Source organism: Odocoileus virginianus, chromosome 10, assembly GCF_023699985.2.
Source record: "Odocoileus virginianus isolate 20LAN1187 ecotype Illinois chromosome 10, Ovbor_1.2, whole genome shotgun sequence".
In the NCBI taxonomy this organism is placed as follows: domain Eukaryota; kingdom Metazoa; phylum Chordata; class Mammalia; order Artiodactyla; family Cervidae; genus Odocoileus; species Odocoileus virginianus.
The window spans coordinates 13113698-13136651 of NC_069683.1; the positions used below are offsets into that span (position 1 = coordinate 13113698).

General features: G+C 44.3%; 1 protein-coding gene across 8 annotated transcripts in view; it reads left to right on the forward strand.

Moving 5' to 3' along the window:
* The window catches only part of AMBRA1 (autophagy and beclin 1 regulator 1), a 163277-nt gene that overhangs the window by 13802 nt on the left and 126521 nt on the right, over nt 1–22954 (forward strand). For 4 of the 8 annotated variants that reach the window (XM_070473093.1, XM_070473090.1, XM_070473092.1 and 1 more), the window contains exons 2-7: nt 14696–14946; nt 15712–15770; nt 16296–16479; nt 17070–17242; nt 18204–18270; nt 18826–20279. In XM_070473093.1, the coding sequence (XP_070329194.1) occupies nt 14812–14946; nt 15712–15770; nt 16296–16479; nt 17070–17242; nt 18204–18270; nt 18826–20279 (2072 nt within the window). In that variant the 5' untranslated portion in view covers nt 14696–14811. The remainder of the gene's footprint in view (nt 1–14695; nt 14947–15711; nt 15771–16295; nt 16480–17069; nt 17243–18203; nt 18271–18825; nt 20280–22954) is intronic. The other 4 variants (XM_020881794.2, XM_070473095.1, XM_070473094.1 and 1 more) reach the window with 3 other exon arrangements.

The following is a 22954-nucleotide window of genomic DNA, read 5'->3' on the forward strand; positions in this document are numbered from 1 at the left end:
TTTCTGCAGCTCTCTTTAGAACGCCGCTTCTGTATTGTGCTCTTGCTGAAGGCACCTGACTCAGCGATGGCACGCGAGCATTAGAAACACTTGTCCAATTTGCCCCAGTCAGGAGATATTCTTTACTTGCCATCCTGCTTGGCACTTAAAGATTTTTTTTTTCTCCCCCCAGCTCTCTATGATATAGTGATTAAAAAGAAAAAAATTGGCCATGTGGCATGTAGGATCTTATTTCCTCAATCAGGGGTTGAACCCATACCCCCTACATTGGAAACACAGAGTCCCAGCCACTGGCCTGCCAGGGGAGTGCCTGTGTGACAGGTAAAGAAGGTAGGCTTTAGGTTCACGTATAGTATATATGATCCCATTTTGATACAGAAAACAAAAGCTGTGGACCACAGATTATTGTTTTACTTGTTGCAAGAGGCGTGTGTTACCTTTTTTTTTTCCCTTTTTTTTTCTGATTAGACTTTGTTTACAGATAATAATAGGTTTCCACGCGGTCTTAAGAAATGACAGTGAGATCGATCCCGTGTGGCCTGTACCCAGTTTCCCCCAGTGGCAATGCTGGCATCTTAGAAAGCTACAGCACACTGTCCCAGCCTGGGCGCTGCCACTGATACGGTCAAGATACCAAACACTTCCCTCCGACAGGGTCTTTCCTGACGCCCTCTTGCAGTCCCTCCCACCTCCTCGCCACCGTGAGGTGACCGTGCAGTGGATAAAGTTGCAGGAAAGTTTTTGTGCAGAGAATCTAGAAAACATATCTTCTGGGGAAGGTGGCCAGTGTCTCGCTCACCCAGCTCTGTAATCCCACAAATCTGTCTTCCTTTGTCATTTCAAGAATGTCACGTAAATAGAATCATATACTATGTAACCTTTTTTTTTTTTTTAATTAAAATTTTTTGCTGGGGGGGCCGCTCCATGGCTTGTGGGATCTCAGTTTCTAGACCAGGAATTGAATGTGGCCCAGGCAGTGAAAAGTACTGAGTGCTAACCATTGGACCGCCAGGGAATTCCCAGAATGTAGCTTTTTGGATTGTTTTTTTTGGTCAGTGCAATGTAATTCCTTGGAGTGTCATCCAAGTTGCACGTATCAATAGTTTCTTTCTTTTTAATTGCTGGGTAGTATTCCCAAGTTTGGATATGCCTTAATTTTGTTTAGTGACTTGCCCATTGAAGAACTTGTGAGTTTCCCCCCAGTTCTTGTCTATTATAGATAAAGCTGCTGTAAACATTTGTGTACAGTTTTTTTGTGTGAATGTATGTTCTCTGGATAAATGCCTAAGAGTGCAATTGCTGAGTCATATGGTATGTATTGCTTTAATAAATTTTTTTAAAAGGAAGAAAATTAAAGGTAAAACAACTAGCTATATGATTCTTGAACCCTACATTTCTTTCTTTTTTTTAATCCTGGCTGCACCAGGTCTTAATTGCGGCACACAGGATCTTCAGTCTTCCTTGTGGGGTGTGAAATCTTTAGTTGTGGCGTGCAGACTCTTTAGTTGCAACATGTGGGTTCTAGTTCCCTGATCAGGGATCAAACCCCGGCCCCCTGCATTGAGAGCACAGAGTCTCAGCCACTGGACCACCAGGGGAGTCCCTCAGACCCTGCATTCTTGGTGCACATAATTTACTTACATCGATTTCTGGTGTTTTGCTCTAGCGTCAAGGCAGTAATAATCATAGCACTGTGGTTTTCCTTGTCTCTTTCAACGGATGATCTGCGTATATATCACAAATAATAATTAACACAGCCTATCAGGGGGCAAGTAATGGTTAGCGCTGGTAAGGTTAGCTTCTTTATAGATAGGGAGGTTAAGTTGTGGATCTTGTGGAATTACAGTTATAACACTGTGTCCTGCCTTGGAGTCATTCAGATTTATTCCTTTTCTCTCTGTCTCCTGAATTAACTCTGTGACATAGGTGTGAGTGCATGAAAAAGGTTTTCTTTTTCTGTGTCTGAGGTTTAGTGCTGGTTCTGTAGAAGCAGTAGAGCATAATGGTGAGCGCATCTACTTTGGCATCTGATGGAATTTGAGTCTCTCCTGCAGCCTTTCTGAGCCTCAGTCTCGTGACTTGTAAATGGGGCTAATGATGGTGCGTGTCTTCATGGTGTCCCTGAGCAGTAAATGAGGTCATGTGCAGGAAAGGGCCTGGTTAGCCGTGTCAGGCATGCTGCAGACACGCAGTGAGTGCTCCGTAAAAGCGTCGTCTTAAACGCGTGTTGCATTCTGCCGCGCATCTGTGCCAGCCAGCGGGTGATCAGTGCTGGGGTCTTACTGCCATGTGCGTAAAGCTCGCTGTAACCTTTGAGGGAAGGATGTGGCCTTTGAAGGCCATTTCAAATTTAGTCTTATATGTGTAGTCTTTTAAAAAGAGGAAGTGATGTTGGATTATATTGTAGTATTAATTTGAATGAAGGTATTTTAACGTTTCTCCTTATTCATATTTTCTCAGGCTCCTGGTAATAGAAAAATAGAAATGATTCTGAATTCTTGACTTCCTCCCTGTAATCTGTCCCCTCTAGACAACATTACTTTTTATATATTCTTCCTAGCATTTATCAGTACTTGAAAGTGTCACTCTTTTATTGCATAAATAATCTCATAAGCTCCTTGAGGGCAGGAATGTTCTCGTTGGCTCTAGTATCCTCAGTGCCTAGAATAGTGCTGAGCACGTAGATATTCAGTAAACACTTGCTGGCTGTAATTGCTTTTGCATCTTTCTTGTCCCCCTTAAGTGTTTTTTGTTTGGAAAGTTGGGGAAATGCAATCCAACTTCCAGTCAGAGCTTAAAACGACTAGCTTCTTAAAATCCTTTATTTTGATTGGCTGAGGAATGTTATTGGCGAGGTAGAAGGGCTTCTGGACCTTTTAGCATAAGAGCTCTGCGTTTAATAATTTGACTTCTCCTTTTCCTGAAGCCTTGAGGGAAATTTTTCCTTCCCCTATTCTAGTTAGCCAAGAACCTGACCTGGGCTGACTCTAATGCTGGAGAACACTGAACACAGTATCTGCTGAGCCAGGGACCGGGAGTCAAGCTCTGATACTGTCTGGAGGGAAAGCCCGAATTCAAATCCTGCTTTGCCTACTGACTCAGCTTGCAAACCTAGATGAATTTCTTAATTTCTTCCAGGTTTAAATTCTCTTATTTGCCTGGGGAGTAATCCTGTCTGTGCGGGCTCGTGAGGACACCTGATGTAGTGTCTCACAGCTTTTTTACAGTGCTGTCGCTGTGGCTCCAGGGGTGTCCAGGAACGATGGGGGGCAGTGTGGTACCCCAGGGAGGAGAGCTGGACTCTCGCGTCCCCACAGACTACGCAGAAAACAGAAAGATGTGATCCTTCGTGACTTGAAAGCGGTTCCACTTCAGCCTCGTAATGTTGTTTGTGGATGAGAGGTATGTTGTTGCCAAAGCCGTTAGGCCTGCGTGCCTGAAGCAGCTGGGGTCCGTTCTCAATTCTGGGGTTAAGCTGTTTTTGTCTCTCTGAAATTTCTTCCCTCAAAAGCTACTCTTCTTTCTTTCTTTCTCTTTTGCTTGCTAGTAGGAAGTCTCTTGCCATTTTTGTGCACTTAGCAGTAGCCTTCCTGGTCCTGTTGATAGCTTGCGACTCAAACATTGAGCTTCAGTTTCTTCTTGGTTCAGTGATTTCTTCTGAGTTCTTCCTTGTGTTCTTCCAAGAACCTGAAGGCGTTCTTGTGGTTTCAGCGCACTCTTTGCTCAAGAAGAGTTTGCAGGTAAAAACTTCTTTTCTTTCCATTCTTCTGAGGTGAGAATAAGGAAGATTGTCAGTCTCAAATTTGGCTCTTACAGCTTTCTGTTTCCAGTTTTGATCATATTTTGTTTTTGAGCATACTTTCCTGTGTTGCAGACGTTAGGTTACATCCTTGTGAGTTACTTTTGGAAGCTCTACTCAGCAAAATCTGTAGCAGAAAAGCTGGTGTTTTCTCCCTCCCCTTTATTATAATAAAAATCACTTGAATTTATTTAGTTTCATATTTTCAAAGCATTTTGAAACTTGTCAGCTTATTTGTGCTTTACCCTTAGCAGTCTGCCTTACACTGAGTTTATATATTTAAAAACCTTGTTGCGGGGTGTGGATATAAGAAAAAGAGGTCACATTGCTTGCTTGTCTCTTGGTAAATTTGGGCTGACAACCTTTGTACAGGTATTTGATTCATTATTACCTCTTAGCCTAACTTTCCAGAAGCACACTGATTGTGTTGTAGAGTGTTTGTTATTCTGAACATAAACACTGTGCATGTCTACAGTACAGGTGCAGGTCATTTAAAAAAATTATTTAGTTTATTTGGCTGTGTTGGGTCTTGGTTGCAGCAAGCGGAATCTTTGTTGCGTCATGCATGATCTTTCATCGCGGTGGGTGGACTCTTTAGTTGAGGCAGGTGGGCTTAGTTGCTCCGTGGCATGTGGGATCTTAATTCTCTGACAGTGGATTGGACCCATGTCCCCTGCATTGCAAGGTGAATTCTTAACCACTGAACCACCAGAGAAGTCCTCCATTAGCTTTTTATTAATATTTCTGCTCTTTGGCTGCTTATAAAGTGACTTTGTGTAATTTTGATTGTATAGGTCTTGATTCCATCAAATTAGTTGCTTTTAGTATGTGAGGTGATTAATTAGCGGTAGGTACTCTCTGATTCTGCTTCATAGCCAGTGTAGTTTCCTTCGCACTTGTAGAGCTGCGTGTGCCAGACTTCTTTGTGCAAAGCCCTATTATTGTGTATTCTGGTTATTGTTGGTTCCTAACTTGACTTTTACTTTGAAAAGTTGTAATCTTGCCTTGAGCTTTTTGTAGCTCCTGAGATATTCCAGAGATGTTATTCCTTAAGGTGGGAGGAGAGGGTGTTATAACTTTCAGGGTGTTATTACATTTTATATGTAGAGTGTGATTTGTCCAAGATTGATTATGTAACACCTCAGTGGTAGAAATCAGTCATTGAAGCTTCTTACCTCTTAGTCTTATCTTTATCCATTAAATCACATCACTTTTATATCCAGCACTCTTAAGCTAGGAATATACAATAGCCCATATTCCCAACCGTGCTCTCAGAAAATCCACTGCTTCTGTATTTTGTTATGAATGTGCCATGTTTCAAATATGAGTGTAAAGAAGCATTGTTACATGACTAAAAATTATAGAAGACTCCTGTCCTCTCTGGGGTATATAGTTTTTAGGTTTAAGTCCCACCGTCATTCCCCCCAGTTAGGAGTGGTGGGGATAGATTTGACCTGTGCATACTCTGTTGCCTGGCCATCTCCTGATTCATGACATGTGCATGATAAAACGACTGGCTGAGATTAGTTAATGGTACAAAGTTTTCTCGTTTTGGAGATATTTGACTTGTGGAAATTGAATTGATGACCTTGAACTATCAGCACCACCTATAAGTGACCATTTTTTCCCACCTAGGTGTTGCTCTTTATGAGAGTTTAGAGTTTGCTTTGGGCTTCCCTCATAGCTGGATATAAATATGCACACATATTCATTCTCTTCTGCACTAGGCGCTGGGCTGAGTACTGGACCGGGATAGACATGTCCCAGAGCTTGTAGTTTAGTGAGGAAGAAAGAGCCCTAACAAGGAATTAGGTGCACTGGATATTAGGTAGGTAGTGTTTTAGTTACCTGTTGCTATGGAAAAACCACCTCAGTGGGTGTTTCTTCCAAAATTGGCAAGCATTTCTCCAAATCTCAGCAGCCACTGACTGGGTGTTCTACAGATTTAACTAGTCCTGACACATTCTACCTGGAGATAGCATCTGATCCCACAAGTTTAAGGGCTCAGTCCCACAGAACTGTACCATCTAAACTTTAGATGCTGATTGCAGGTCCAGGTTGTCATCTGTGCTTCTCGTTGATGGTTTATAGGTGGGAGGTAACCCTCTCCTTGAGTTGGACTCATTTGATGGAGTGATTCACAGAACTCAAGCTTACACTTAGCAGTTTATTGTAAAGGATTCAGATGAACAGCCAGATGAAGAGGTACAAAGAGCCAGATCTGGAAGGGTCTGAAACGTAGGAGCTTCTGTCCTCATAGAACTGGGGTGTATCACCCTCCTGGCATGTAAAATGTGTTCACCAATCTGTAAGGTAATCAAATCTTGTTCAATAGTTTTTAGAGTACTTAATCTCCTGGCCCATCTAACTCCTATCCCCTTTCTTTTCCCCCTAATCACTTGGTTTTTCTGGTGACCTACCCCATCCTGAGGCTTTTTCTAAGGGTACCACCCCTAAGGCAACCTGTAAGTTTAAAAGAAGCTCCTTATAAATAACAGAAGATGTCTCTCACTCAGGAAATTTCAAAGGTTTTAGGAAATCTGTGCCAAAGGTGGGGACAAAGACCAAATGTGTATTTCTTACTATAAATCATAGTCTCACACCACCTCCACATTTGTGGCTTAGGACAATGATGATTTGTTGCTTCTCACTGCCCTGTGGGTTAGGGGCTTGGGCAGGGCTTGTCTGGCCGGCTCTTCTGCTCTGTGTTCCATCTGTGGGGGTCACTCCTTTGTCTGTTTCCAGCTGGTGTCTGGGCTGGGTTAGACAGGACAGCAGAGTTTCAGCTCATTAGTCTGGGACCTTGACAGTCTTCAGTGTGGCCTCTCTCTGAGTAGTGTTTTATCATCCAGGGTGTCTCTGTATGGCCTCTCTCTCCAGTGTGATGTCTTGAATTTCCTTGCAGCCTGGTAATTGGTTTCCAAGGGTAAAAGTGGATGTTGCCAGGCCTGGAATTGGCATGTCACCACTTCTGCCACATTCTGTGGTCAAAGCAAGTCAGGTGGTCAGCCCAGGTTCAGGGATGTGTTCTTATTTCTTGATGGGTAGGGCAGCATGGGAGTAGGGTAGAAGAGACTGATGGAGACTGTCCTTGGAGAGACTGTCCTTAGTCTACAGGCAGGTAGACTAAGCTGTGGAGAATCCTGCCTGCCAGTGCAGGGAGGTCACTAGAATATGTCTCTGCTCTGTGGCTGAGAAAAGGCTGATATGGAGCTCTGCGTGCAGACTCCCCGTGTCCTTTTGCCAGGTGTGTTGATGTCATATTTCATGTTGGATGAAGGGGTATGCACAGACATGACAGAGTTTGCTCAATCACATTCTTTGTTGACTATGTTTTTTTTGAGATTTATGTTCTAGTCTGTTTGCCATGCAAAAGTAAGTTTACTGTGGCATCGATCTCTATTTCCTGATAGGTAATTTTTCTTACTTGGATGGAGTTGGTAGGTTTGTAGGATAAATACATAGTAACTGAATTTCATGATGTAGTTTTATTTGGTACTTTTATCAAATTCGGAGTTATTTCTGGTTGAAGGTTTTAAAGTCCCCCTTTCTCCCCAAAACTATGTAAATAAATTGCTATAAAGGAAGGAGTGAGAATTTTTTTTTCATTTTTCTTCAACATTATTATTATTATTTTTTTGGTTCTACCCTGTAGCTTGTGAGATCTTAGTTCCCCAAGTGGGTTTTGAACCTGTGCCCTTGGGAGTGACAGTGAGGTCTAGTCTAACCACTAGACCACTGGGGAATTCCCCTCAGCATGATTCTTCAATTTTTTGACCTTTGGGGAAATGAACATTGAAAATACAAAGTAGGCTGATTTCCAGTTGATAGGGTAAGACAGTGAAACATTGATGGAGGGCCTGCTGTATGTGAGACTAGCCCATGAAGTAGGAGAGACCTCATAGGAGGTTTTGTGTCAGGTAGTAAGGAGTGCTGTGTAATAATGAAGCATGTAGGCTGGAGCCAGACTGCCTGGGTTTGGATTCTGAACCCACTGCTGACAGTGAGACTTGTTCTTTTAGGGCCTCGTGTATCTGATGATTATAAGTGAGTTACTTTTTATGTAAAATGCTGAGGACAGTGGGAATGAATAAGATGATGAAAGTGTTGTTATTATCTTAACCACTATCTTGAGAGTTTCTTCATAGTTTTTTAAAGGTGACAGTAGTGAGATATCTTTAATACAAAATGGGTTAGAGACCTTTGCGGTGGACAGCCTCAATTTGCTTAGAATAATTTTCTTTAATTTGGCTGATTTTTATTTTTTTTAGAATTGCATACTTATTCATTTATTTTTGGCTGTGCCATGCAGCATTGAGGATCTTCCCTGACCAGGGGTTGAACCAGGGATCAAACCAGCGTCCCTTGCATTGGGAACATTGAGTCTTAACCAGTGGACTGCCAGGGAAGTCCCTGGCTGATTGTTTATAGGACTTTGTGGCCTTAAATATATTTTTCTTATTGCCATTCTGTAATTCTTCATTATAGAAAGAAGGTATTATTTGGTACAAGCACTGGAATTATATAATAGCAAGCACTTTTCATTTGGTAAGTCTGTTAATCCTAGTGATAATCCTGTCATATACACACTGCCTTTTACAGATGATGAAACTGGAGTACCAGGAAGTTAAGTAACTGTTCCAAGAAACTGTCCTGTACGGAGAAAATGGGATTCTCTGGTGGCTCGGACGGTGTAGAATCTGCCTGCAGTGCAGGAGACCCAGGTTCAGCCTCCGGCTCGGGAAGATTCCCTGGAGAAGGGAATGGCTGCCCACTCCAGTAGTCTTGTCTGGAGAATCCCATGGACAGAGGAGCCTGACGAGCTACATGCAGTCTGTGGGGTCACAGAGAGTCTGACACGACTGTCGAACACTTTCACTGAGAAAATGACAGAGCTGGATTCAGTCAGCCTGTCTGTCAGGACCCATATATCAATCTACTACGCTGTCTCTTATTTAGAAATTATGGATAAAAGGATTAAACATTAAAGTTTCTCTCTCTAGGCTTAAGCCACGGTTAGCAGTTTGGTATATCCTAGGATCTCCTTTAGCAGCCTGCACACAGTTCAAGTAATAGTTGAAATGTTTATGTCTCCAGATACGTCTGTCTTCAGAATTTGTTACCTGTTTTACAGTTCTAGATTTGTGATGCTTTGCGCCAAATTCCCTGTCCCACTCCCAAGTTGAGTCTACTCCAAGAGTCAGGCAGGAGCTGTGTAGAGGCAGAGATGGTTGCTGCTATGGTGCTTACATTTTGGACTTGGATCATATATGGTGTCCTGAAATGCCCTGTAGAAAGTCCTATTAATGCAAACAAAACTGCTAGTTTTTGAAGTTTTTTAGAAAACCCTTTAGAAAAACCCTGTGTATTTCTACCCACATGGAGTTTCTAAAGAGTACTTGGACACTTGTAGGCCTCTAATTAAAGATCTGACATTTTGTAGTTAATTTTCCAGTTGTTTGGAGAACTTTACTTATGCAAGTGATCCTAGATTGAGTAAAGGATTTTTTTTTTTTTTCCTTTTAAACAGTTAACCTTAGGTTGAATCCTGATTTTTTTTTTTTTTTTTTTTTTGGATATACATTGGCATTACATGGCTGATTTGACTCTTAGACTTTGCCTTCATGGGCACAGTGAAGTGGGGAGAGATGCAGTTACTCAAATAAATGAGGTCATTAGCCTGCATTCTCACAGTCCTTCCAGGCCTAATAACTTTCTGATTCATACCCTTGGAATGCTATTGGTAAGGAGGATTTGGGGTGTGAATTATTGGCCAGGTTTTACAGATACAGCTCAAAGTGGCTGAATCTTTTTTTTTTTAATTCATTTTTTATGTATAAGTAGCCCAAATCTCATTTAATTATGTTTTGCCACACAGATGAATACTTTTCCTTTAATTTGTTGTCTGGTAACAGCCTTTGAAATGTTTCTTAGCAATCTGCTTCTCTTGGGAATCATGGCATCACAGGTCTCGGGTTTTACTGATAGTTGGGCACACTGTTTGGTGAGGGAAACCATGGTGAACCCCAAAGAGGATTCAGTAATAATAACGACAGTAGTGGCAATGGTCTTAATGCTCTACCGTGCTTTTCTTAGAGCCTCACAACAACTGGATGAGGCCAGTAGCATGATTCCTGTTTACAGAGGAGGCAGCCAAGTCTCAAAGAGCTTAGACAATTTGTCCAAAGTCATATTGCTAGAAGAGGGAGTGAAATTGCTAGCATAATAAGGTGACCAAATTGCAAGGGGGAGGGGCTTCCCTGGTGGCCTCGTGGTAAAGAATCCACCAGGGCAGGAGACACGAGTTCAATCCCCAGTCCAGGAAGACCCCACAGGCTGCAGAGCTGCTGAGCTTGTGCGCCACAGCTGCTGAGCCCGTGCGCTAGAGCCTGGGAGCCGCCGCCACTGAAGCCCGAGCACCCGAGAGCCCGTGTTCCGCAGCAGGGGAGACCGCCGCCCTGGGGAGGCCGTGTGTTGCTACTGGAGAGTGGTCCCCGATTGCCGAAACTGGAAGAGCCCACGCGGCACTGGCGACCCGGCACAGCTGCACATAAATAAAACTTGTTTTTAATTGCAAGGGGAACCTGTAAGTCTAACTTTAGTTTCAATGGGATGTGCATAATCTTAGTGACTTTTTTTTTTGGGCTGTGCCATGTGGCATGTGGCATCTTAGTTCCCCACTCAGGGATCAAACTCACGCCCCCAGCATTGGAAGCACAGAATCGTGACCCCTGGACCACCAGAGAAGTCCCCTCTAGGTGATTTTTATTAGTGGTGGTTAAGTATCATTTATGTCCTAGAATTAAGCAGAGAAGACCTTTCAAGGTTTTCTTATGGGGGAAGTGGTTGGGGTGGGGGCGGGGGCACAGATCTTGGCATTTGTGTTGCATACATGTCCTAATCGTGTCCTTCTGGTTGTACGTGCACAAGGCTTTCGGTGGTTGAGAATTGACTTGGGGGACTGTGTAAGTGGTGTCACAAAGACTGTTCTTGGCACCTTTTGTCCCAATCTGGTTTAAGGGACAGGTTGGGAACCTTGTTTCTTTCTCCTTTTTAAAGAGAGGAATGAAAAACACACTTGACTGGGACTTCCTCAGCCCACAGGCCCGCCCAGCTGCAGTTTGATTCCGCTCCTGTTCTTTATGGAGAACAAAGTCAAGTCTCTTCGCAGGTGGCTGTTGGCAGTGTATCAGGAGAAGGCCCCTCATCCTTTTAAAGAAACAGAGCAAATATTTTTCTTCCGACAAAAGAGAGACTGTGACGGTGTTTTAGTCCCTTTGACTTTGTGCCGTCCCCCAGACTTCTCTTCTTTGAACCGGTGGTGTGTTTAGGTCTCTGGGAAGTGGTAGACAAGCTCTGTGGTAATCCTGAGCTTTAGTTTTTGAGCTTTCTTGATAACTGGTATTTGTAGCAGCTCTTCCTTGTCCTTCTGGTTCATGTACGAACTTAGGATTGCATCACAGTTTTCTGAATCCCAATGTCTATGACCTATATTTTCTTCTTCCTCTTGAGTTACATGAGGTCAGAAGGTCAGGTTTTTTTTTTTTTTTTTTTTTTAGGAATTGGATTGTTGCTGTTTTCACCACATGTTGTAAGATTATCAATGGTTTAAATATGTTTCTCTCAAAGTACTTTTAATGTTGTACCATAGGACAACACGGGGTGGCTCAGATGGTAAAGAATCTGCCTGCAGTGCGGGAGACCTGGGTTCGATCCCTGGGTGGGTAAGATCCCCTGGAGGAGGGCAAGGCAACCCACTCCAGTATTCTTGCCTGGAGAATCCCCATGGACAAAGGAGCCTGGCGGGCTACGGTCCATGGGGTCGCAAAAAATCAGACACGACTGAGCGACTCAGCACAGCACAACAGTTTCTGGAACCCTCAGAACTCATTTCTGCTGAAGACCTCCAAATTAGGTAAAAGAACGATTGGCTCTAAGAAAAATTACAGTTTGAGTAAATGGATGGGAACTATATTTCTGCCATCCTCCTGGTTAGTGATTATTCAGCTTTGTGGCAGTTTCACTTCCAGACTTTCGTATTTGAAGCATGAGTTGTCACGGTCACCAGGGAGATAATCTCCTTTCAGTTAGAGGTTGGCCTGCACCGCATCGACACAGTCAGTGTGGACATCCGTACGTTTGTGTGCTGCTGGCGGACGAGAACTGTACTACGAGGATACAGGCTGGAGTTTGTTCCTTACTCACTCCTGACAGCCTTGTGTCATATGCAACTAGGAACTCAGAGTTACATCTTTCTGTAGATCCCTTCTGACTTTTTCTATTTTAATATTCCAAAGAGAAATCTCATTTCAGCACAGGCAATAAGTATTTTCCCTTCTGTATTTGGATGTGTCTTACTGTGTACTTTTTAGATTGCAACCTTTCATGAAATGTAAGGAGTTTATTATTGTTTGACTTTTTACAATAAGCAATTATTGCTTTTTAAATTTAAAAAATGAACAGTGCCTTTTCTGATGATGAAGTCACCTATAATCCTACCACCCAAAGAGAACCATGGTTTAATGCTTTTTTATAATTTTTTTGTATCATTATTTTTAAAGTTTTTTTAAAAACAAAATTGAGATCACACTGTGTATATATATATAAATTTTGTGTTTTGTCTTTATCATTTAACATTTTATTCACATCATTAAATATTTTAAGAATATATTTTGAATAGGTAATTTAAAAAATGAAAATGACATAAAATGGAAGCACTGAGAAGTCTAGCTTCCATCTTTGTTTCTGATCACCTTGTTCCTTCAGTCTCTAATAAATGACCATTAGTTTCTCCTCTATTTCAAAAGGTAGCCTTGCTATATACATTGTTCTGCTGCTTGCTTTTTTCCCCTCTGAACAATGTGTCTTGGAGATCTTTTGTTATCAGTACTCAGAGAATCTTTCTTACTATAGGTTAGTCATCTTGTCCCCTTTAGATGGGCACTTGGGTTGTCCCCAATTTTTACTATTGCAGATATTAAGTAGTAATTAAAGGGAAAAAATTAAACATTTACTCTACTTCACTTATTAAGGGAAAATTCTTTCCAAAAGAATGCCAGTAATGTAGAAATAATTATGGAATTGGAAAAATCAACATATTCCAGCCCCCAAATGAAATAATTTGTGAAGGAATCATCAGTAACTGCTAAACTATTAAGCAAAAGGTTGAAGAGGAACGGCATATTCACAGGGTGCCAAAGGTTAGCCACAGGTTGCTTACTGTAAAGGAGGAAATATGCCTTCTATGAAGAGCTCTGGCTGCTACAGACTCGACCAAGTGATCATGTTTTGCCAGATGATCACGTAGTTTACCAGATCTCCCTGAGTGGGGCAGTCTGAGAACTGCATTGTGAGGTACGTAGGTAGCATCACCTATGAAGCATTCTTTCCCAAACCTCTCAACCTCGATCTAGTCAGTGTTTACAGGAGGTGTTAGGAATAGAGAGGCAAGCTGAATGGCACTGTGAGGAAATAATCAGACGTAACAGTCAACTACAAGTCATCAAGTCAACTGTTCTGGTCTTTCTAGAAAGCTTGTGTTGTAAACAAACAAACCATGAACAGAATCAACCAGAATAAAACTTGGAGGCCATTCTAGAATAAAAGAGGCTAAAGAGACATCATCCAAATTCATTTCTTGAGCCTTGATTGGGTTCTGGATTTTTTTTTTTTAAACCACTATTAAAGACACTTTTTGGAGTATTTGGTGTATTAAAGGCACAAATGATAATGGGTTTGGTAATAGTGTTGTAGCTATGAAGCTAAATGTCCTCATTCTTAAGAAATGCACAGTGAGGTGTATAGGGTTAGACTGTCTCCATGCCTGCTCAGATGGTTCACAGGAAAATTAAAAGTGACCCTTCTTTATCTCTATCCATGGAGACAAATGAGGCAAATTTGACTATATATTAACAGTTCGTGAGCCTAAGTAATGAGCAATATGTATTTATTCTACTGTGTTCTCAACTTTTTTATTTGAATTTTTTCATAGAGTTGAAGAAACAGTGCCGCAATGAGTAACAATTATATATGTATTTTCAAATTTAATTTTCACATGTGTGTTTGTTTTGCTGCTAGTTGACATTTCAGTGGAATTTGTGTTTATTTTGTGACAGTTTTATACTGTTAAGGCTTGCAGTGGATGATTAAAAAGGAAATGAAATTTTTTCTTCTCTTTCCTCCTCTATGCTTTATTCTGGAACTTGAGTGGAGATGAGAAAAAGAGAATTAAAGGTTCCTCAAAGTAGCTCTGTGCTCTTGCTTTTAGGTAGGAGACAGAACCAAAGCCCGTATATAAGAACCGTACCTCAAGTAATACCTTTTAAATCAGTAACCCATCTTTGGCTTTGGAGGCTGCCCAAGTGATCAGGAGGGGGTCCTAGCAGTTAGGCAAGACGCATGGCACAGAGGAGGGAGTGCAAATATCATGTTGTGATTTGTCTTGTTTTTGACAGGGTTTTAGACCTTTTGGTTAGTAGTAAAAGTTCTTAGTTGCCTGATAAAAAGAATGACTCCTTTTGACGATGGTCGGTTTTTTAAAATTCTGTTTGTTTATTTGGCTACACTGGGTCTTAGTTGTGGCATATGGGATCTAGTTCGCCAACCAGGGATCGGACCCGAGTGCCTTGTGCTGAAAGTCTGGAATCTCAGCCACTGGGCCACCAGAGAAGTCCGGTTCTGTCCTTTGGACACAGGCTGAGCTACCGAGGGTAGAAGAGGAATTTGAGGGTGAAATGTTCTTGGATGAAAAGTTACGGAAGAAGCGGCTTTTCTGAGAAGGTGTCATTACATATGAAGAGAATAGTACTTTCATCTCTCAACTAGAGTCGTATTTGAGGTGGGAACTTGCTGTGATCGCAGAATAGATGCTCTCTGACATTAAATGTCTTACCTTAGATTTCCATGAAGACACCTTCCGAGGATCTGCATGGCCTCAGTTTAGCCGCTTCGGTGTGCGGAGCTGTGGCTCGCTCCCCCTCCCGTGCCTGGTGTGACTGTGCCTGCTGAGCGCCATGAAGGTCGTTCCAGAGAAGAATGCTGTCCGGATCCTTTGGGGGCGAGAACGGGGCACTCGGACCTTTGGGGCTCAGCGACTTCTGCAGGAGCTGGTTGAAGATAAAACCCGGTGTATGAAATGGGAGGGCAAGGTAAGAAACCTGGTTGTTCTTCACAGGGGAGAACAGCAGAATGAGGCCTTAGAATGAGTTAGTGACATAGAGTTGGCACACAGTCTATTTTGTGTAGCAGAATTGACATATCTAACTTAGGTTTCTTTGTTGTTTTGGGGTGTTGTGTTTTTGTTTTTACAAATATGGAAACATTAATGGGCTAGAAATATCTTTTTTCTTTGGAGCTAGATTTCCTGAAGGTAATTCAGATTTCAGTTCAGTTCAGTTGCTCAGTCATGTCTGACTCTTTGCGACCCCATGAACTGCAGCACACCAGGCCTCCCTGTCCATCACCAACTCCCAGAGTCTACCCAAACCCATGTCCATCGAGTCGGTGACACCATCCAACCATCTCATCCTCTGTTGTCCCCTTCTTCTCCTGCCCTCAGTCTTTCCCAGCATCAGGGTCTTTTCCAATGAGTCAGCTCTCTTCACATCAGGTGGCCAAAGGATTGGAGTTTCAGCTTCAACATCAGTCCTTCCAATGAACACCCAGGACTGATCTCCTTTAGGATGGACTGATTGAACCTCCTTGCAGTCCAAGGGACTCTCAAGAGTCTTCTCCAACACCACAGTTCAAAAGCATCAATTTAGATTTATCTCTCTCAATTTGTAGCTTGATCGTTGTCTCCAGTTTTTCAGCTTATATTGTAAATACTAATCTATGTAGAAGAGTGCATTTGAGATAGAGTGAACCATAGTTTATAAGTAATGTATTTTAACTTTTGTTTGTTTATTTCTCAGAGAGTAGAACTGCCGGATAGTCCACGCTCCACCTTTTTATTGGCTTTCAGCCCAGACAGGTACTTAGTTCTTACCTAAACTCTACCTGAGACTTGGTTTCTGTGTATTTTGGTAGTGTTGGTTTCTGTGTATTTTGCTGAGCTTCATCCAAGTGAAATCCCTAAAGACTCTTTGAGGCACTGAATGAACAGAACTTTGCCAGTGTTATCAGAAAGAGGGGAAATAGTTGACCAGTGCTAACCATTAAAATAATGGGAATAAGCAAAGGAACCTGTGAACATCAAGGATCAAAACTTGGAAAGTTTCTCAGTCCTTTGCCTGTGTGATACAGGCCACTAATAGCATAATAATTTTCCCTGCTGGAAAAAGTATTTTCTGAAGGGGTTATGTGTCATTTGGGGGCAGAATGGAGAAGCCAGGAGCTTTAAAAGACGAGAATGTTTCTGTTGTTAGTAAAGCCCAAGGTGTAGTTTTTTCCCTGTTGGGATGGGGAATGAGCTTCTATTTTCTCTGTTGTCCAAAGCTGATAGTTTGTTAATCCTCCCACGTGCTGTACATTGACTTCCTCCTCTTTGGTTCCCTAGGACTCTCTTGGCTTCCACTCACGTAAACCATAATATCTATATCACGGAAGTGAAGACGGGCAAGTGTGTTCACTCGCTGATTGGACACCGCCGCACGCCATGGTGTGTCACTTTTCATCCCACCATCTCAGGCCTCATCGCTTCTGGCTGCTTAGATGGGGAAGTTCGGATCTGGGATTTGCATGTAAGTGTTTCCTTTTCTTTGGTACTCTAGATGCAGAGACTTATTTACCCTTGCATTCTTGACTCTGAAGGAGAGACTAGCCATGTTCCAGGACCGTACCTGAGTACTTCATAGTTATTGCTTACTTACTGAGAGGGAGTCTAGCCCACAGTGCTCCGTTTCAAGTGCACCCTGTTTAACTATCTGCCCATTGTGGGACCTGCTGAGACATCTTCAGGATGGATTTCTCTTTTCTGAGATGTACTGTTACTCTGATCACGATCGTCAGGCAGTGTGCGCCTTGTCCTGGAGACTGGCTAGTGGGTTGTTGTGTACCATGTTATGCACTAAAGCTTGAGTTTTCACAGACTGTAGAAACAGGTGCTCATTACTTATAGATTGTAGATGACAGAACTGAATTGACAGTAATGTTTTTCTAGTAAATTTGGTGACATTGCCAGATCATTGATTTTGTATCTGGTTTTCAGAAGACATATTTAAAGTAGGCCCTACAAGTAGTCATTTTACCCCACCTGGACCCTTTTGTTGAAGTTAACTTAGTTCGCTGGCAGCTTGTAACTTGAGAATGCCTGGGATTTGTTCATTCACAGGGTGGCAGTGAGAGCTGGTTCACAGATAGCAACAATGCCATTGCCTCCCTGGCTTTCCACCCCACGGCTCAGCTCCTGCTGATTGCCACTGCCAATGAGATCCACTTCTGGGACTGGAGTCGCCGGGAACCGTTTGCCGTGGTGAAGACCGCTAGCGAGATGGAACGGGTCCGGTGAGCACTCGGCACCAGCAGTGTCTGGCGTAGGATTAACATGCGGAAAACGTTTACCGGTGCTCTCACCCCAAGAGACAGACAGTTCTCTCTGTATCATCCCAGCTCAGGGCAGGGTGTTACCCTGGGGCTTTTCATGCTTTCTAAGCCGTTGGCCAATCAGCCAGGAAGTGGTGCGTGGTGTTCATTTCAGCTGCTCCTTGTTGGCCTCATCTTCATGTCCTTGTAGATGAAGGCCTTTAGAATCTCTTTTAGGTTCAAAGCTATCTGGTTTGGGATAAAGACTTGTTTTTTTTGAACCTTAAAAGGTGTTCAGGTGGTGGGTAGCTTGGTGGGTAAATTGCTCATCCCTGGTTTTCTGTTATTCAAAATGGAGAGTGGAGATGTAGATAGGTATCAAGTCTGCTAATATTTACACATGTAGCCTTCAAAGTCAGTGCACATACTGCCTGAATCAAAGTCGACGCATTGTTTCCCTTTGGTCCTCTTGGTACTGCCATTGGATCTTCACCCCCGCAGGTGGGCTGCTCGACACTGGGACTGTTCCCTGTCCCCAGCCCTCACACTTCTCGCCAGGGCAGCAGCTGTGTGAGGGGAGGCGCGAACCTGCGGCAGAGTATGGACGCGTCCTCTGCTTTACCATCATGACGGGCTCTTGGCCCTGAGCGGCTGTGTGCTTAATGTAGCTGCTTCCTGGGATGCAAGCCCAGGGGTGTTCTTGAAATTATTTTTGTGAAATGTATTCCCTTACTCTGGCAGGTGTGAGGACACAACAAGAAGGAGTGAGCTTTATTATTTTAATCGGTTTGAAAGTTTTGGAAGTCTCTAGCAATTAGGTGGATGCCTGGGTAAATCCCACAGTTGTCAATAACGATCGCTAGAAATTTTCTCATGGGTTTCCTTTCCTCAGTTAACAGAATTTCTCTCTCCGTGTCTCTGTCCGTTTCTTCTGTGTTTTCAGTCTGGTGAGATTTGATCCCCTTGGACACTACTTACTCACAGCAATTGTTAACCCCTCTAATCAACAGGTAAGTTAGTCAGCAGGTCCAGCTCCATCTAAACTGTGGGTTGTTTGCTCAAGTAGTGCTCGGATTCTGATGGTATTGGACTTTAATTTTCAATGTCCAAGTGTTTCTTTCCAGTCAAGATTTAAAACTAGCCGCAGACCATATCCAAAGTTAGAGCCGTAGGTCTTGACGGGGGAGTCCATCCTGAAACCCCTGAGCGATCGTCCCGGTAGAAGTAACCAGACTGCGTCGGATAACTGGTCATTCAGGTGCCTTTGGCTGGCTGACGTCTTGCTTCCCCTCACAGCCTCCGTGTCGTGGAAATGCCTATTGTAAGAGAATTGGGTGCCAGCTGAACTCGTTGAGAAATGTTGCTAGTTGCAAGTGAATGATTTAATACCGTATGATGATTCCGAATCTGGACCCAGTTAGTTCTCAGTGCTTCAAGGGTGGCGTTGTTGCCTCTCTAGAATGAGTGTTGTCCTTGGATGATTATCAGTAATTTCTCTGGATTTACCTGGAAGTTCTACCTAACTGCCTGGCTCTGCCCCCGCCCCGCCTTGGTCCACGTTGCAGGGTGATGACGACCCAGAGATCCCCATAGACGGAGCAGAACTGTCACACTACCGTCAGCGGGCCCTCCTGCAATCTCAGCCAGTGCGCCGGACGCCTCTCCTCCACAATTTCCTGCACATGCTGTCCTCCCGCTCCTCTGGCATCCAGGTGGGAGAGCAAAGCACAGTGCAAGAGCCTGCCACCCCCTCACCCCCACCGCCTCCCCCTCAGCCCTCCACGGAGCGCCCCAGGACTTCCGCTTACATCCGGCTCCGACAGCGGGTCAGTTACCCCACAGCTGAGTGCTGCCAGCACCTTGGGATCCTGTGCCTTTGCAGCCGCTGCTCGGGCACTCGAGTTCCTTCCCTCTTGCCACACCAGGACAGTGTCCCCCCTGCTTCTGCCAGGGCTACTACCCCTTCCTTTTCTTTTGTGCAGACCGAGCCCTTCCATGCCCCGGAGCAGGCCTCGTCAGCGCCGCACGACCCGGGCCTCCTGAGCCGGCCGTCTGCCTTCAGTACGGTCCAGAGCAGCACCGCCGGCAACACGCTCCGCAACCTCAGCCTGGGTCCCCCCCGGCGCTCCCTGGGAGGCCCTCTGTCTGGCCACCCTTCCAGGTACCACCGGGACATAGCCCCCGGGCTGACGGGATCCGAGTGGACCCGGACAGTGCTCAGTCTGAACTCTCGCTCCGAGTCGGAGTCCATGCCCCCGCCCAGGACCAGCGCCTCTTCGGTGAGTCTGCTCTCTGTGCTGCGACAGCAGGAAGGTGGCTCGCAAGCCTCCGTGTACACTTCAGCCACAGAAGGGAGGGGTTTTCCAGCCTCGGGATTGGCAGCTGAGTCAGATGGAGGGAACGGCTCCAGCCAGAACAACCCGGGCAGCATCCGCCATGAGCTTCAGTGTGACCTGAGACGCTTCTTTCTGGAGTACGACCGGCTTCAGGAGCTGGACCAGAGCCTCAGTGGGGAAGCCCCCCAGGCCCAACAGGCCCAGGAAATACTCAACAATAACCTCGAATCCGAGCGGCCAGGGCCGTCCCACCAGCCCACCCCGCACAGCAGCGAAAACAACTCCAGCCTGTCCCGGGGCCACCTGAACCGCTGCCGCGCGTGCCACAACCTGCTGACCTTCAACAACGACACCCTGCGCTGGGAAAGAAGCGCACCGAACTACTCCTCTGGCGAGGCCAGCTCCTCCTGGCAGGTCCCTGGTCCCTTTGAGGGCATGGCTGCGAGCGGCAGCCAGCTGCCCCCGCTCGAGCGGACTGAGGGCCAGACGGCCAGCTCCAGCAGGCTGGAGTTGGGCAGCACTGCTAGCCCGCAGGAGGAGAGGACTGTGGGGGTGGCCTTCAACCAGGAGACGGGCCACTGGGAACGCATTTACACCCAGGCCAGCCGATCTGGAACTGTGTCACAGGAGGCCTTACATCAGGATCTGCCGGAGGAGAGCTCCGAGGAGGATTCTCTCAGGAGGTAAGCAGGTGCTTCCCTGTCTCCTCCTGCGTCCCTTCCTTTTCTCCTGATGCCTCTTCCTTCAGCCCTGTGGGTCTTGGTGGCTGGATCTGGAGTATCTGGGACCCATGCATCTGGTTCTGATCTCCCTAGCTTCCATTGCATCTTCGTGGAAAATCTTGCTGTGGTGGCGGAAAGAGGATAAGGCCTGGCAGCCTGAGTTCAGTGACTCTGCTCGCTCATGTGACTCTGGCTTGGCTCACGTGTCGTTTAGCCTTAAAGGAGAGTTGTGGGTGAGGTTCGAGAGGCGTGAGGAGGTAGAACCACGAACTTCCTCCGCTCTGCTTTTTGGCCTCCTTAAAGGATTGTCTGTGTGGGACTAGTTATCGTTAAACAACAAAACATCCCAGAGAGGCTAGGGGAAAAAAAAATTTCTAATAGTAATAGAGAACCCTGCTTGGGACAGATTAGTGTACTGGGTCTTTGTATTGCTTTGGACAAATTCTTAAACCTCATCTTTTGGAACACTGCAACTTGACAAAAGGAAAAGAAAATAGTGTGTGTGTGTATATATATATATGTCAAGGATGATTTTTTTTTCCTGTAGATATGTATATGTATATATTTTTTTTGGACAGTAAGGACAGGGAGGCCTGGCGTGCTGCAGTTCATGGGGTCGCAAAGAGTCGGACACGACTGAGCGACTGAACTGAGCTGAAGTTACTTAAGAGTTTTTTTGAGTAGCTCTTTACAGAGGGACATCACCTGCAGGTGGGGAAGAAGAGATTCATAGAAGGAAGGCCTCTTCATACTTGGCTTGGCATCCCAGGCAGCTCTTTCACGGAAGACACAGCGTGGGTGTGGTTGATCGCCCACCGCATGTTCCGTGTATGGCTGCGTGTGCATCTATCTTGATTTATTAGGGACTTCTTTCTGTAATTCCATAAAGGTCAGATCTAGCGTAATCACTGACTCCCAGAATATGCCTGTTGGATTCAAGCAGCATATTTCTCTGCATTGCATCCTCTGTTGAAGCAACTGAAATTTCTCTGACATAAGCTTCTAACAAGGGTGGGAATATGGATTGTGCACACCGTGTACTTGTTATTTTAGGAGGATGCTTCAGTGAGTGAGTTGCCCAGTTAATAAGTCTTGTTGAATTACATTTTTTTCCCCCAGCACTGTGCTGGGCACTGTCAGGAATACAAAAGAAGCTTAGTACCTGGTCTTTGCCCACTGGCAGTATAGAGTGTTGCTGTAGAGGCAAGACTTATTTACATGTAATTATATAAAAAATGTAAATGAGCCAAATGCTTCATTGTATGGTACTGAGACTCAGTGTAGTCTAATTTCAGAGAAAGGGAAGTATCATCAAAGAAGGTGTTGCGAAATCAAGCCTTGAAAGAAGGGTAGGATCTGGAAAGGGAAAGACCTTTTTATTTTAGGGGAATAGCACATGCTGAGGAAGAGAAGAGTGCGATGAATTCTAGCTAAAAGCGGTTACTTAAGGGCAGTTACTATCTGAGAACACAGCCTTGGTCACGATAGGAAAGATAGATGAAATGACTGAGGCTGATACTGTGCCTGTATGGTTGAGGCCAGTTCTGGATTAACATCTCCTACATTGCCGTCTTTGTAATATTTTGCTTTGTATAATGACCCCTATCAGGAGCCAGAGACTCTGTTCTTGCTTTTTGTCAAGAGGTAAGATGGAGAAGGAAATGGCAACCTGCTCCAGTGTTCTTGCCTAGAAAATCCCGTGAACGGAGGAGCCTGGTGGGCTGTAGTCCATGGGGTCGCAGAGTCAGGCACGACTGAGCTTCTGAGCACATGCAATGGTAGCAAGCGTAGTGCCTGACATGTAGTAGGCATTCTGGAGGTGTGTTTACAGGCAACCAGAGAGGGCTGTCTGCAGTTTCTGCTCTGGAAGTCTCCCAGTACCTGGTGCACTGGCGCCAGGGGGCTGGTGCTTAGCCTTTGTTCACTCTGTCCTAGCAGAACTCTCTGCATGTGTTGCTCTGCTGAGAAATACCTGAGTCATTTAAAGCAAACTCTACTGTTTGATAATAGAGATACCGATTACTGAGAGCCTGCTCCTGTGTTCTAGCCTTGCATTATTTCTAATTTCTAGAGTAACTCTGTGCAAAGCAGCTATTAAATTTCCCATCTTTAAGTTGAGGAAAGAGAGGCTCAGCGAAGTCAAGTTTCTTGTTAAAGGTCACACAGTAGGTTGCTGAATGGAAATTTGAACTCTGGTGTACATAAAAAAGATTTTTCCAAGCTGCTCTCCATGGTGTATTTCTTAAAGTGATAATCTCGTATTTAGGTGAACAATTTTTATGTTTTCTTTCTTTTAATTTTTTGATTACAGAAATCTTCAAACATATAAAAATAGAGAGGAAAGTAGTCTAAAGGAACTCCCATAAATGCCTGTCACTTGACTTCAGAAATCTTCAACACTGTTCTCTGTGCCTCCTGCCCTTCCTTTCCACCTAGATATCGTATAACTTTGTTTGAAAATACTCCAGTGTGTTTCTAGAGTAGTGCTGTCTAATAAAATTTTCTGTATCTGTGCCATCAAGTATAGTATCTACCAGCCACATGTGGCTGTTGAGCATTTGAAATGTGACAAGTGTGATCTGAGGAACTATATAGGTAACCACATGTGACTAAAATATTAATAGTCACTCCTTAAT